This window comes from Citrus sinensis, chromosome 3, assembly GCF_022201045.2.
Source record: "Citrus sinensis cultivar Valencia sweet orange chromosome 3, DVS_A1.0, whole genome shotgun sequence".
NCBI lineage: Eukaryota > Viridiplantae > Streptophyta > Magnoliopsida > Sapindales > Rutaceae > Citrus > Citrus sinensis.
The window spans coordinates 2,329,723-2,345,657 of NC_068558.1; the positions used below are offsets into that span (position 1 = coordinate 2,329,723).

The following is a 15,935-nucleotide window of genomic DNA, read 5'->3' on the forward strand; positions in this document are numbered from 1 at the left end:
AATATAATTGAATATCGGCATTTGCGTGACCTCATCTATTTTGCCCGTCATTTTTTTTTTAAATTTTTTACCTTGCTTGTTATCAAATAACATATAGAAGCTTAATATATTTACACATTAATAGATGAGGAGAAATTAACTAATTATCGACCATGAAATTGAAGCGAGATGTCTTGTAACTCTTGTTAAATATGAATGTGGTAAGTGTCATAATTGGCGGGGCTATAGACCCACAACATAGACCCACCAATTTTAAAGGTCGTGAAATCTTAAATAGTATCGTGTTTAGTACCACATTACGGTTACGCGACCTGACACATGAGTTAAAATCTTGACTAGACAATGAACAGCTTGAGTGGATAGGCTCAGTTAAAAATATGGGCTTCAGATCAGATGACTTGTAATTGACCCTGCACAACTCAATTGTTGGATCTCTAATGCTATCTAATTAGTGGTATTAGTAGAAGCCCCAGTGATTCACGGTAAGCAAGCAAGAGCATTCATAAAATTGTAGATGAGAAAAATTAATATACAGGCTGGGCCCTAAAGAGAGGGACAGAACACTTGCAGAATAAGGTTGAGGCAGTAACTACGCATGTTCTTGCAGAACAAGGTTAAACAAAATGATTTGTGTATCAAATTAACAATAATCTGAATGGGACTCGTAGAAATCACTTGGGCAAGGTGACATGACCTCTTGCTCTAGCAGCTGCAAAACCTGGTTCATGGACGGCCGATCATCCGGGTTAGCATCTGTGCACCTTGCAGCTATTTCAAGAATTGCTTCCACAGTTTCCATATCGGCATCAGCACAGCGTTTATCTATGACATCTTCCAATCTATTCTCTTTCAGTAGGGTGTTCATCTGGATAAGTAGAAATTGTTATTATTTTGGTACACTCACGAGATGCTAAGAAACCATTTAGTAACTTGTATTGTGTTCATCTGCATAAATAGAGTATCTCTAACTAAGAAATATAGTATATCAAGAAAAGAAAGTTCTGGAAAGCATACCCAACCAACAACATTTAAGCCTCTCTTTACAAAAGTCGGATCAGTAGGTCTTTTCCCAGTCACAAGCTCTAGCAAGAGAACTCCAAAGCTATACACATCGGACTTCTCAGTGGCTCTCCCACTTTGTAGATACTCTGTTTCAAAGTAGTACATAAAAGCAACCAATCAGTGAACCATAAAAGGTAATGAATCTTTGGAACTGGAACCGGAAAGAAATGCCAGAGTAAAACATCAATTCCACAAACACACACCTGGTGCTAAATAGCCAAAAGTGCCAGCCACCACAGTAGTGACATGGGCTTCTTCGTCTACTAAGAGCTTGGCGAGACCAAAATCTGAGACATGGGGCTCCAAGTTCTCATCGAGGAGGATGTTGCTGGATTTTATATCTCGGTGAATAATCTTTGGACAGCAGTCATGGTGCAAGTACGCCAACCCTCTGGCAGAACCAAGGGCTATTTTCAAACGAGCACTCCAGTTCAACAATTGCTGTCCTTCACCATGCTCTGAAGGGTAGCAGACATCAATTTTCTTTTCTTTTCTTTTTTTTAAAAAAAAAAACCATTAATTAAGAATTTATTTTCAATGACACCTAGTCATGTTAATCTTTCACCATGGAACAGAGTCAGACTACCGGAAAAGCTGATACTTACCATGCAAGAAATCATCTAAGCTGCCCATAGAAAGATAATCATAGATGAGAAGCTTTGTTGCAGGGAGTCTGCAATAACCTCTCAGATTGACCAAATTTATATGCTTGATGCTACCCAGGATCTCTAACTCCCTCTCGAACACTTGATCAGATCCTTCACGACTCCGATCAATTCTTTTAACAGCAAATGTTCCACAATCATTCATAACCATCCGGTATACAGTACCAAATCCTCCAGAACCTACAACATCCTCCTCATCAAGAGCCTCCAGCTTCTCAATGATCTCACATGAGGGGTACGGCATATCACCATGAAAAGTTATAAGCTTTGTACCTATTGAAGCATTTAAGAATTAGCAGTAAAAAAAAGGGACATGTGCAACATTTTGATTCATATTCAGCTTACTTGTTTCTTGATCAACTTGCTTTCGGACTTCAGTGTATCTCTTTACAGCTCTTTCCTTCTTTGACAGCAAACAAATCCAAAGGAATGCAAGGAGAACCACAAGTGCAAGGCCCATTGTGGACATTGCCCCAATCAGCACTCCTTTCATGTAATGAGAGGACCGTTTTGTAGGCACTGCACAAAACCCCCAGAGCAAATAAACTAGTATCAGTATTTGGACAACCATTTGCAGGAATCAGCTCTTCCTGATAAATTAACAGTAGGGGCAAAAAACTGCCAGGGACATCTGTTATTCAGTGAAAAACCAAGGAACATGGCATAATACTTGCCTGCAACTTCATCACTTGATGCATGAGGTAGCACAGCAGGAAATCCCATCGAGGTTCGACATGGCTTGTGTACTTGCTGACCACAGAGATCTAAATTTCCTATAAACCTAAGCCCAAGTGAAGCAGTCTTAGAACAAGTTCAGAGGACGGACAATTAAACAGAACAGAAGTGATAATCAAGAACCAATTTTGATGATATTAAACTTGTCTTAACCACCACATAAAATAAAGGATGACAAAATTGCTTGCTTGTTGTCTAGATAGTTCTCATGAGTGACACAATAGATAGCCATATTTAAACTGAGGATATAAATTGATGGATCTGACATTTTAGCACCCCTCAGACAAACAACAGCTAATCATGCAAGCAAAAGCTCATCCACATCAAATGGACATTTCATACACAGATGTCTTTGGGTACCATTCAAATCATGACACATAACATGAAATTATTTGAAGCACCAACAAGGGATAGCAATTCAAGCACTCATTCTAGTTCCAGTTTTCATCCAGGCTCTGATGAGTGTTTCACAAGGTCAGATGTATGCAAAGAAGATATATAGAAGCAATTTTGTCCTTATATGGGGTAGGCGGCGGGACTAATTTCATAAGTTCACTACTTAAAAGACATTTTGTCAAACGGCTGTAGAGGAGAGCTCAGATGAAACAAGAGAATCTGTTACATGTTAATTGGCCTGGCATATTTGATCAAGCATATGCACTGGTAAGAAAACAAGAAAAGCAAAAGAAAACACGAGCATATGCACTGGTAAGAAAACAAGAAAAGCAAAAGAAAACACGAGTGCTCACGATTTGTTTCCAAAAGCACTCAGGGCTCCAAAGTCAGGTATCTCACCAGAAAAGAAGTTGGTTGACAAGTTTCTGCATGAAACAGCACCATACAGTACTATTAAGACATGTTTCCAAGAAATCTGTGAGGGCTTTAAATTGAGATCCGTGAATATCCAAGTTTGTTAAGGTAATTGTAATTCATTTTAACTTACAGATAGTGCAGATGTGTGAGCCGGCCAAGAGATGACGGTATAGCACCCTTTAGTGAATTGCTTGACAAATCCCTAAATTCAATAATAAAATATAAGTTAAAGATAATAAACTCAACCAGGATTAAAATTTGGACCTGCAATGGACGACAAGATATCTTACAATATAGTAAGAAACAAAAGGTTTCCAATATTTGCTGGTATTCCTCCTTGCAAATAATTTGCCCTCAAGTACCTACATTAATGATCAAAATGACGCCATCAGGTGTCAAGTGCACATACATGAATGAAAGTTATCAAATGCAAGAACAATGAATCAGAGTGAGATGTTCTTTTGTCAAGTTGACTTACAAGGCTCTGAGCTCTGTACAATTTGTAATCTCATTCGGAATAGATCCATGTAAGCTGTTTTGATGAAGCGCCCTGTTTCAGGGTGAAATTGAATTACAATCAGAGATTTTGCAGGCAGAAAAGCAAAAAAGGGTCAAGAAGGGTATTGAACTTACAGTCTTTGCAATTTATCAAGTCTACCAATGCTGGGAGATATAATGCCGCCTAATTGCATATATGGCAGATTTCTGAATAACCCATCACGTGAATTAATTTTTTAACAAAGTAAAACAATTTGCAGTAATTTGAAAAGAGCAAAGTAGAGTTACATACATAGAGCGGACTCGCTGATCATGGGTATGGCAAGAAATGCCAGTCCATTTGCAAGGAGATTCATCAGTAGCTTGCCAGTTCCCAAGCAAATTTCTACTATCATTCAAAGAGCTTTTGATTTCTAGCAATGTCATGCCTGGAAAATATGATTATATCATCAATAATATCCCAACTTTAACCTCAATTTGACTCTCGTCTAAAAGATTATCTTTTGTATAATACTAAAAGCAACACTAAAACATCATGTTAAGAACTTTGTTTCTTTTCCCCCCGGTCAAAAACATCACCTTTTAGCTGCCAATGAAAGTCCCAAACTCAAAACTGCCGATTTCTCAGCCCAAAAAAAATAATAATAATAAATAATAAAACAAAACAAAATAAATAAAGAAATAAAAAAGAAGAACTCGAAATGGAATATGATATGTAATATGGTTTTTTTTTCTTACCATCTTCAGTGAGAGCAAGGCAGCAAGAGCTGAAGAGGGTTGCTGCAAAAATCACTGTCAAGATCAAAACCAGCTCATGCATTTTCATTTCTTCTCACAAATGGGCTCTTGCTATGCGCTAAGCCACTGTACAATGAGTGTACACACAGCCAGAGAAATGAGAAGCTGTGATGACAACAGTGCCTGGGAGAGGAGCGATGATAGTTTGAACTACTATTGATAAATCTAATTATTATTTGAAGCACTAAAGAGAGAGAGAGAGAGAGAGTAAAAATGCTTTATTTTTCCTATTTTCTATGACCTGAGTGAAAGACACCTTTTGAAAGTGTCTATGGAAAGTTGTGCGGTAAATAAGTAGCCGTTGTCCAATGAAATTCAAACACTTTGTTCCAAACAATACTCTTCTCGAGTACGAAATTTAAACTACTCGCTTCACATGACAAAGTTAAAACATTTTTGGGATTTTTAAAAATAAAATGCTTAAGTTTGGCACGTGTAAGATGGTTAGTAGAGAGTATGGGGCAATTTGTGTATCCACAAAATTAGCTTTCGAAGGTACTGCTTTTGTTTTTTTATATTAAAAAGTCTGCGGCTGCATTGAAACATGTCTGACTCACTCATTTTTAAGACATTGACGTGTCTTATGCGCTGTGTAGCTAGAGGTTTTATTTAAGGCCAAATCTTGGGCCATCCTATTGAGCCCTCATGAATGATTATGGGGCCAACTCTATTTTACTTTCATTTTCACGGGCATCCGTTTGAAAGGTTTCTTTCCTACTAAAGCTAGCCTTTTTTATCTGTATAATTTGCCTAATCTTGCTGAACCCAGAAAGCATTTGGAGGTTTTTTGTTCAAAATTTGAGTTTAAACTAGGTTTAGGCATGGTAGGTCGATGTTGATTTGGTAATGATTTATTTGTGCAATGTATGATGCCAATTCACTGGGGCTACAATGTGATGGTGCTTATCTACTACAATTGATTTTATGATTTGACCATAAGTCGTAGACCTCTTAATTAGCAAAGCCATTTGGGTCAAATTTGGATGATGGTCTTTCACCAGACACCAGCATTGATTTGAATTTAGACCTGAGGCTAAAAGAGCCTTCACCTTTACTATAAACATACTCAAACCAAACGAAACATGTTCAACTTCAGAATCATGAGTAGCTTTCTGCTGTAGATGCTTACGTTTCAAGCAAACGGTGGTCACACTGTGGCCAGCTTTATATGGTCGCAAAGCATATTGATTTGAGATATGGCACATTTTAGGAAATGGGGGTTGCAGAGATGGCAATATCAAGTCTAGCAAATAATATATTAGTACTTCGCTCAAGAAAGCGTTGGTCAAGTTTACTAAAATCACGTCATCAACATCTTAATAAAAGGAGATTAAAATTACAATCAAAGAGCATGCTACCAGGACAGACAAGGAGTGGGTGACTGATTATATTTCACTGATCTTGATTTCAACACCATCGGCTGGTATCGGATGTGAAAGATATATAAATCATATCTGCATCCGGATTGAGTAGTTCCCACATGAATTTCCATGAAAATTATATGAGACAAAGTTCGTATTGGCTCAAATTTAAAAAATGGGATCGACAGTTTTTCTTTACTTGTTTGCAGTGGACAGTCGGTGAAGAAGGAGCACAATTTGTAATCGAGCAAGCATGTTTCCAGCCAGCTCTAATTCCTTTAACCAACCCATCAAACAATTTATCCATGGACTCTAAAAGTGGCCCTGCTCAAAGCTTATGAATAACTTTCCAATGTTCTCGAATGTCACTTGTAAACATCAGATGTGAAATCACAGTCATTTGGAGAATGACTAAGTTGCAGCATCCATAAATAACAAGATCTGGTAATGGCATTGGATACGACCACACTTCAAAAATTTGTTCACGGGGTGCATATTATTTTTCAATTAGCAGTATCCTTATGTTCTGTTATTGGTGATCACTTTTCCGCTGTGTATATGGGGTGTTTAACGAAAAAATTGCCTCGTGATAGAAAAGTTGTGTCAGCTTAGCGAATATTAACTTGACGATCTTGCGCCAGGACCCGATTTTTACCTTCTTTGCTTCATCGGACATTTGGACCTACCCTTTTTGGCCCACAAGATCGACAATGGGCCATTCAAGCTCAAAGGAATCGTACGATCGAAATACAAATTTGTTGATTGCCGGGAAACATGTAATAATTAACGGTGATCCGAGCTCGTGGGTTCTGTACATTTCTACTCCATCACGGTACCCTGATCATCAGATTTTTTTTTTTTTTTTCTCTTTTAAGAGTCAAAGCTCATGGCCAAGCGATTGGGCTTTTGGGGGGTACAGCAGAGAAATGTAAAAATAAACAAATAAATATTTGCACCTAAAATTATCTTAAATATTTTGAAATGACACACAATAATTACGGTTAAATACTCGTTTAGTTCTTATATCTTAAGTTAAGTACTTGTTTAATCTTTATATTTTGAAAAATGTCTTAAAACATCTTTGCCATTGAATATGTGATACTTATGCATTTTTTTTTCTTTTGCAATTATACCCTTACAACAATATTTTGGAAATAAATTATTTATCTATAAAAAAATTAATACCAATAGTAAAATAACATTAAATGTAATTTTTTGTTCTATTTTACTTTCGGATTAATTTGGTAAATTATTTTTTATAAATAATTATTAATAAGATCATTGCAAAATTACCAATTATTGCTTTAAAATTGTGGTAAGGGTATTATTGCAAAAGTAAAGGAAATATGAGGGCATGAGTGTCATTTATTCAATACGAAGAGTATCTTGAGGTATTTTTTAGAATATAAAAATTAAACGGACACTTAACCTGAAATATAAGACCTAAATGAGTAAACTACTAATTAATAAAGCCATTGATACGAAGAATGAATTTCAAATTAAGATGTCTTACTTACTTCTGTTGCTTAGAGTTGATGAAATCATCAGGGCGGCGAATGTTCTTGAAGTACCCAAGAAAGGTGAACATTTCCCCGATAGAAGGGAAGCCCACTTGACCGGGTGGCAACCTCGGCCCGGAATATCGAAACTTCAGAGGAAGCGTATACTACAACAGCTAGTTCCAGTATTCCACCACCACAACAGCAGCCCCAAAATGGGCATCGCTCCAAGAAGAAATGCAACCCATACTCCCATTGTTGTTTCCACGATCCTACACTCCTTTTACTACTGTAGTAAAATATAATACAACAGTGATTTACTCACTCATTTCACGTGTCTTGTGTTGTTCTTTATAAATTTAACCTTTATATCAAACAGGCTCATATTTATCGGAGTTGTACATTGTATGTTCCTCGTAGATTACTCTTCTAGCCCTAAATTGCAAAGAGAAAAGATTTCCTACCCTACACATCTTCACAATATGTAAATATGTGACGTCTTCTTCATAAATTTAAGCTATAATAATATATATATATATATAGGCTTATATATCTATTTGATAGATTATTCTTCTAACCCTAAATTGCAAAATAACAGTGTACAAATAAATTAATGATTCTAATTTTAATATTATTTATGATATTATATTAATTAGAGATAAGTATATTACTGTGGAATATGTCGTCGCGGGAGGTGTAAACATAACTCCACACTTATTACTTTAATGGATCTTGCAATTTTGCGTCTTCTTCTGCTTTTTTAATTATTATTACAATATTACTTATATTTTACAAATGGGACCAATCCATCGACAACATTTTTATTTGAGGAGCGATTTGTCTTACTAGCCTAGGTCTAGATGCTTCCTAGCAAGTAGTGCAAGTTGGTGTAGAGATTTTTAGATATCGGACCGAGCTTGTTGAATATGGGTTGTTCGCTTGTTAAGTGCACCACGGCTCACTAGTTGTATGGGACAGTCCACTGCTAAGCATATTCTACTGTTAGATGGACTTTTACTGAGCGTATCCGTACGCGCCAATTTAGTCTTTGTTGGTGATAAATTTGAGCAGCCTGTGACATATCAGTACCCTAAGAAACCCCATTTTTACCATGCATGTTAACCCCTTGTTGTCAAACTTTAACACAACAAAGAGTAAGTAATTCCGTTAGTCTTATTTCCCTAAAATTTTAAATTTTAAACCATAATTAATTTTTAGTCAAGGCTAAAAATAGTCCAAAAAACAAAAATAATGAAATTTGATAACACAAGTTTTGGATATATTTTAAAACTTTACTAGAAAATGATTTGTTTTGCCAATTAAGAGGGGTCCTGATCATTTTCCATTGTTTGAAAAATGTATATATATTACTCTTCATTTCTCTTTAAATTCATTATTCCTCCTTAAAACTATATAAATAATTGTTAAAAAGGAAAAAAAAATCATTTTTTACTTAAAAAAATCCAGTGTTAAATTAACAAAATGAAAACCTTAAGTAGCTTAAGATATGATGACGAGAAATCTTTTTTTCTTTTCTTGAAGTTGCCCTGCCACATCCCTGAAAAAGTGCTAAATTATAAATAACTCGAGAAGAATTTGGGTTTAATACTGAGCCAAGCTTTTTACGATATTATGATTGATAGTTATAGGGTAAGACATACAAGTAAAACCTCGATAAATTAATATTTAACAAATAAAACCTCTGTTAAATAATAAATTTTTTCAATCTCTACCCCGTATTCAACGTGCTAAATTATAATTCTATTAATTTATAATCGCTTAATTAATAAAATTTTTTGGTCTCAATGTTATTAATTTATCGAGATTTTACCATAATAAGTAATTAAACTTTAACACTGGATTCAATTTGATAATGGAAGGACTAGAATTAGGTCATTAAAATTTTAATCAAGCCGAATACGAAATTAAAAAAAAAAAAAGATTAATTCACACTCTAAAGTAAAAAGAATCGTCTGGCTAACTACCTGTCTGAATAATATTTGACCAGTTTATATTAAATGATTTATACCATGATTTCTTTCAATCTTTTATTGGCATTTGAAAATACCCAACATTTGTAACTAAATATTTCATCAACGATTAAATGTTAAAAACCTATTATACTATTTCTGTGAGCTAATTGAGCTTTTGTATATGTCCGTAAAGTTAGGATCAAACCGCACAACAAATTTAACCAGTGTTACAAATCTGATTGGACCGTAACTGCTTCCCAAAATGCGCGTGTTAAGACCGGACGCTATGTATACTTTCAGCTCACGCATAGTTGACCAAATTAATAAACACGTTGCATGCGTGTCACCATGGGCACGTTTCTGGCATGTCACTTATCTTCAATTAGAATTTTCAGCAAATGTCCGAGTAATCAGCCTAGCTAGTACACCCACCACACTTCTATATCAGTCATATGTTATTCTTTCTTATTTTGCTTGCACTCTTATAATTAAAAGGGCATTAAGATTAAACGAAATTAATTAGTAAGCACACAAGAGAGAAAATTAATTAAATATGGCAAATAATATCCATTCTTCTTCTGCTTCCACAGTGGAGCAAGACCCTTCTGCTAAGAAACCTGGAGGATGGAGAGCCATAAAGTACATACTTGGTAATTTTCATAATTTTTTTTTGTGTGTGTGTGTGTGTACATGATTTGATTTGTGAGTGGATTTAATTAATTACTTATTATTGAAGGGAACGAGACATTCGAGAAATTGGCTTCGATGAGTTTGATAAGCAATATAACAGTGTATCTGCAAACCAATTACAACCTGGGAGGTGTTCTTTTGGTTAACATAGTAACCATATGGTCCGGTTCCAGCAACATTACGTCATTGCTGGGTGCTTTCGTTTCTGACGCTTATTTGGGCAGGTTCCGCACCCTCCTCGTCGGCTCCATTGCCTCTCTACTGGTAGTTAAGGAGGTTAATTAAAATGCATTAATTTTTGGTTGCATATTCTTGGTAGGGGTTAGTAAGACTAAGGCTCGTGTCTCCATAATTTTTACAGGGAATGTTGATAATGACACTGACAGCAGGCATACATCAGCTGAGACCCTCTAGCTGTAGTGATCCGCCTAATTGCCCTCAGCCTCAAGGTTGGCAATTCTGCGTCCTCTTCGCTGCACTTACACTGCTATCCATCGGAGCAGGTGGGATTAGGCCTTGCAACATTGCCTTTGGTGCTGATCAATTCGACACCACCACCGAGAAAGGACGGGCACAACTAGAAAGCTTCTTCAATTGGTGGTACTTCTCTTTTACCGTTGCCCTCGTTGTAGTACTCACAGGCGTTGTCTACATTCAGACAAATGTCAGTTGGGTTCTTGGCTTCGCAATCCCAACAGCTTGCCTTGCCTTCTCCATAACCCTTTTCTTGTTGGGCCGCCGCTGTTACATTTACATAAAACCTGCAGGAAGTGTCTTTTCAGACATGGCCAAAGTGGTCGTAGCTGCCTGTAGGAAGCGATGTTTTAGCGTTGAACCAGGTTGCGAGCATAACTATTATGACCCCCCTTTGATGATAAAGCTCAAGCGCACCAACAGATTCAAGTGCCTTGATAGAGCTGCTTTAATTACTGAACCAAGTCACGAGTTGCAAGAACAAGGGACGCCCAAGAATGGGTGGAGACTTTGTAGCTTGCAACAAGTAGAACAACTGAAATGTTTAATAGCAATCTTGCCTGTTTGTGTATCGGGAATCGCTTGTTTCATATCAATGGACCAACAGAACACATTCGGAATCCTACAAGCAATTCAAATGAACAAATCAGTGGGACCACATTTCAAAATGCCACCAGCCTGGATGAATATCACATCAATGCTTGCATTGTCATTATGGATCCTCATTTACGAGCGGTTATACATTCCAGTGGCCACAAAAATTGCCGGAAAGGTAAAAAGACTGACACTGCAACAAAGAATAAAGACCGGTATCGTAATGTCGATTCTATGCATGTTAGTGGCAGGATCTGTCGAGAAAAGACGACGTGAGTTGGCTTTGAAACACGATTCGTTTGTGTCGCCCATGAGCCTTTTGATACTTTTGCCGCAGTATGCCCTTTCAGGTCTGACCGAAGCGTTCGCTGCTGTTGCTATAATGGAGTTCTTCACCAACCAAATGCCTGAAAGCATGAGAACTGTTGCAGGGGCGGCATTTTTTCTCAGCTTGTCCGTAGCAAGCTACGTGAGCTCATTGGTTATTAATATCATCCACCGGGTGACTAAAAGAACGGGGAATTCGCCATGGCTGGGAGGTCATGATTTGAACAAGAACCGGCTCGACTATTACTACTACATCATTGCCGGCCTTGGAGCTGTGAATTTTGTCTACTTCAGCTTCTTCGCTAGTCACTTTGTGGTTAATACTACTGTTGCTGAAACTGGGGTAAAGGATGTGCAATTAGAGAACGTGGTTGCGGGTAACTCAGCAAACTTGCCAAGGAGAGAATCTATAGATGAAGAGAAGGGATTGGAAAGGCCTGACACTAGCTAATTAGCAAAATAGGAATCTATAGTTTTTTTTTTTAATATATAATTTTGTGTTATAATAGATATATAGATACTATTTGTTTGCTTACTTTCTTCTTCTCTCTTGTTTTTTTTTTAATTTTATTTTCCTCAGGAGAATAGTTTAATTGTAAAAATACAGTGACTCAATTTTTTTAGGAAATAGTACAGCAATAATGCTACTTTACAAAAAAAAAAAAAAGAAAAAAAAATCGAGAATCGGATTTCATGTTTCTTTTTATTTTTTATATTTTCAATAAGTCATGGCTATGTTAAAGTTGTTTCAAGGTGGAGAACAAATCACAGCCACACACACAAAAATAATAAATAGTAAAAAATACGTTATAACTTTAATTGTATGTTTATAAAAGAGTGTCAACAGAGCTAGACCCTTTTCAATATATATTGTATTAAATATAAAGCAGATAAGATTATGGTTGTCAGTATTTTCATAATTTTGTTTGTTAACTCTTTAAATCCTAAAATAAAGGAGTACTGATATTTACTCCAAAAGTTATCTAATAAGTACTCACAAAATCATTAAGGGCTAATTTGGGATTGCGATTATTGATTAAATAAGCTACTTCTGCTATATAGATGCAAAAAGCAGCTGATTAAAAAAGCAGGTTGGTGTTTGATAAACTATGTTATTGCAATTGCTATGAGTTTGAAAAGCAGTATATATGTATTTGGTAAATATTGCAAATGTATTGTTCTATTATATAATGATTAAAATAGACATAAGTTTAAATTACATTTTTATTTTTTTGGAGTATATTTAATGATATTTAGACATGTCTTTTTCTTTTTAAAATGCTTACAATTACATGAAGTGAAAAAAAAATTAATATATTTGTTATATAAAATATGATAAAAATTCGCACTAATACATAATATAGATAAAATAAAAAAAGTAATATGCATTACATTCATATTGAACTTGATGCAATAAACATATTAACTATAGTAAAAAAATATAAAGAGATTGAAAGTCATGGTTAATTTTCATGTGAAATTGTTCAAAGTTAAAAAAAAAATTACATAATTATATGCAAACCTTTTTTAATCTTATAATAGAAAATACAAAGAAAAAAATAAAAAAATATGAACTTTTTAGATCAAAACTTTGATACTGAAGAGAATATACAATAGTTGTGGCGGTAATTTGATTGTAGTGGTAATATGATATTTAATGGCTTAATATTATGGTGTGTGGGAAAATAAGACATAATTATTATTTTTAAATATTAAGGTTATAATAGGAACTTTAAAAAGGTATGATAACTTATTTAATGAGTTGCTTATAAAAAATAACCAACTACCTGCTTTTAAAAGTTACTGTCAAAATAGAGAAAATTATTAAATAAGTAACTTTTATAAAATTTATCAAATACTATTTTTGTCACAAATTATAAAATAAACAGTTTATTGAGTTTCAACCTCAATCCCAAACGGGACCTAAATACCGAACATATTAATATTTTTTGTACGACTTTTTGTGAGAGTTTGATTATTCAAAATAGAAGTGGCAATGTATGACTACATTAAACATGGTGTGCATGTTATCTACACACAAATAAAAAACTAGGGGGGGGGGGGCATTTGAAGCGTGATTATATTCTACATATTAATGTTATGATTACTAAATTTGAATGCTTAATTGAAATACTCAATGATATGTTATTAATTATTTAGTGACATGATTATGATATTAATTGATTTTATTATTATCATTAAGTTATTATTTTTACAGCCTACTAAATAAATTACACATAAAATGTCACATTATTAAATATCCCAATAAAATATTTAAAGTGAGTAAGTAGAGCATTACTCTATTCTAAAATATTAGCGAGGGCAAATATATCTCTCTGAAGTGTACATATAAAGTCTTATTGTTACATGACATAAATTTCCTAATTATGCTCAATAGACCTCTCAAAATGCTTAAAATGTATGAATTTATACTCCCACAAAACTCACATTGCAATATATTCGTATAATTATAACTTCAATAAATAAATAAACAAACAAGAAGAGAATCTAAAAAAAGCTTATTAAAACTTTAATATAAAAAAGCTAAAATATAGGGCTCGCTTGATTATAGTTAAAAATGATGGGATTGAAAAATCAGTGTAAAATAATCTTTATCTCACGTTTTGTTTGTACATAAAAGTAGATGTGGGATAAAAATGATGGGTCCATCTCGTAATCCTAAATAGTGAAAAAAATTCAATCCCAAGGGGACCCCCTGGGTTTATGTTTTTTAAATTAAAATTTTATCCCACAACCACTCACAGGATTAAGTGATAAAAATCCCAAGTTTCTCTCTATTGCTATGAACTCTTTGCCAAAATCAATTGCAGAATATTATAACTTCAATGTTATGAGTTGCTGGACTAATGTTCATACTATTTTATCATTTTAATGAGTGTGACAAAAGAAAATGCAAAAAAAAAAAAAAAAAAACCAACAACAACACACGCACACAAAAACAACGAGCAACTTGTTTTCTTCAGCTTTTGGTGCAATAACTAATTTAAGATAAATAAAAAAGAATTAATTTGAGAAAATTAATGTAATTAGCTACTAGCCAATACCAGAAAATACCAAATATAAGATAGGATTATTATTGAAATTTGATTAACGCAATATTTTATAAATAATGTGCATACCAAATAGGTCCGCACGTATAATATTATAAAAATAATAGGAAGGAAATAGTAAAAAATCCAAATACTGTATTCTGGTACCCAGTGTGGACCTACAAATTAGAGTACGAATTGTTTTTCTCTTTCACTCAATACGAAGCAAATTAATCAAGTCAGTTACGACAGGATTTGCTGAAGTTAAGATCCTTTCGTCGGCAAATATTATATCATGACAAATTGTAGGCGAAAGCAACGGATTCAACACTCGTGCAACTTTTGCTAAGTTGGCATGGTAATAGTTCATAACAAAACAAAATTAATTCCGTGAGACCCTTTGCTTGCTTTAATCAGTAATTCTAATTCATAACCTTTAAAAACGATAAGAATGGTGATGGTAATTTCAGACGTCACTGGCATGCCCCGTTTGCCAAGCGCACAGTTTTTGCCTGAACTCCTGAATAGATGGCAAACTCCTCTCACGGGGCATGAATGAATTTTGATGGATTTTTTAGGAATAAGGCTGAGAATGGTAAAAATTACAACACAAGAGCAAGTTTTTTCACATCCCGTAAAAAGATTTAAAAGATGAGGGCTTTTGTTGGTTGGTTTTGCTGATTGGAGTTGGGTGTGCGTGTATGTATATATTAGTTATTATTTATCTACGCATATTTTATTTTATTTTATAGTATTTCAATATGTTATTTTTTAATATATTAATGATGGTCGAATATCTAATACAAAGTAGATAAATGGGAGAATGAGTAAATTGATTTTCACACGAGATTCTCCATCTCTATCTCCATTATATTTGTTGGAGAATAAGCCAAATTTTAATCGGATGATGAATGGGGATGGCTTCTCCGCCTCTACCATGTCTTGTCGTTATTATTTCTACAATAGTAAAGTGGCCATAGAGAGAATAGATAAATACAAATTTCATTAATAATTCTAATTTAAATTATTAATATGAAGAGGAAAAAAACAATTGATACGTCGCAAACGTTGAAATCATCACAAAAAGACACCGAGGTATCTTCAAATTGTTAATTAGTTTCAAAATCCATTATTGAGAAGAGATATTGACCCCGTTTCATACTTGTGAGTCAACATGTGATTATGTTGAGATTTAAAATTTTCGTTGAATTGCTGACACATAGCGTATTAATTCTTCCAGCTAAATCAAACTCGAAGCTACTGTTTGTTACCGCTACTGTTTGTTACCGCTACTCCAACGAGCAATTATGTGAACCAGAATATAATTAATTAATTATATCAATAACGAACGATGGATGGTTACAAGCCATTAATTCTAATTTGACGTTTCAGGAAT

The 15,935-nt window shown here is 34.5% G+C and overlaps 2 protein-coding genes across 2 annotated transcripts; one reads left to right on the top strand and one right to left on the bottom strand.

The window, feature by feature from the left end:
- Positions 1-476: 476 nt before the first annotated feature.
- LOC102609477 (LRR receptor-like serine/threonine-protein kinase FEI 2) lies at positions 477-4,803 on the bottom strand. Its single transcript, XM_006476598.4, has 13 exons — positions 4,512-4,803; positions 4,066-4,201; positions 3,909-3,980; positions 3,754-3,825; positions 3,566-3,637; positions 3,406-3,477; positions 3,212-3,283; positions 2,402-2,508; positions 2,073-2,246; positions 1,668-2,000; positions 1,266-1,520; positions 1,015-1,148; positions 477-865 (listed from the first exon to the last, which is right to left on the bottom strand). Exons 1-13 carry the CDS (start codon positions 4,597-4,599, stop codon positions 641-643), a joined length of 1,812 nt encoding a protein of 603 aa, XP_006476661.2. The 5' UTR covers positions 4,600-4,803; the 3' UTR covers positions 477-640.
- A 5,067-nt stretch (positions 4,804-9,870) lies between these two features.
- LOC102609756 (protein NRT1/ PTR FAMILY 2.8-like) lies at positions 9,871-12,146 on the top strand. The gene is made up of 3 exons (XM_006476599.3): positions 9,871-10,054; positions 10,141-10,358; positions 10,456-12,146. The coding sequence occupies exons 1-3, from the start codon at positions 9,958-9,960 to the stop codon at positions 11,938-11,940; spliced, it is 1,800 nt and encodes a 599-aa protein (XP_006476662.2). The 5' UTR covers positions 9,871-9,957; the 3' UTR covers positions 11,941-12,146.
- The last annotated feature ends 3,789 nt before the right edge of the window (positions 12,147-15,935 follow it).

Bases quoted from the DNA above. Each gene is read 5' to 3' on its own strand.
- LOC102609477 (XM_006476598.4), bottom strand. From the start codon at position 4,599: ATGAAAATGCATGAGCTGGTTTTGATCTTGACAGTGATTTTTGCAGCA. The intron at 1,521-1,667 runs GTAAGTATCAGC...GCTACCCTTCAG, and splicing joins CTTAGATGATTTCTTGCATG to AGCATGGTGAAGGACAGCAA. The intron at 866-1,014 runs GTATGCTTTCCA...CTACTTATCCAG, and splicing joins GCTTAAATGTTGTTGGTTGG to ATGAACACCCTACTGAAAGA.
- LOC102609756 (XM_006476599.3), top strand. From the start codon at position 9,958: ATGGCAAATAATATCCATTCTTCTTCTGCTTCCACAGTGGAGCAAGAC. The intron at 10,055-10,140 runs GTAATTTTCATA...TTATTATTGAAG, and splicing joins AGCCATAAAGTACATACTTG to GGAACGAGACATTCGAGAAA. The intron at 10,359-10,455 runs GTAGTTAAGGAG...TAATTTTTACAG, and splicing joins GCTCCATTGCCTCTCTACTG to GGAATGTTGATAATGACACT.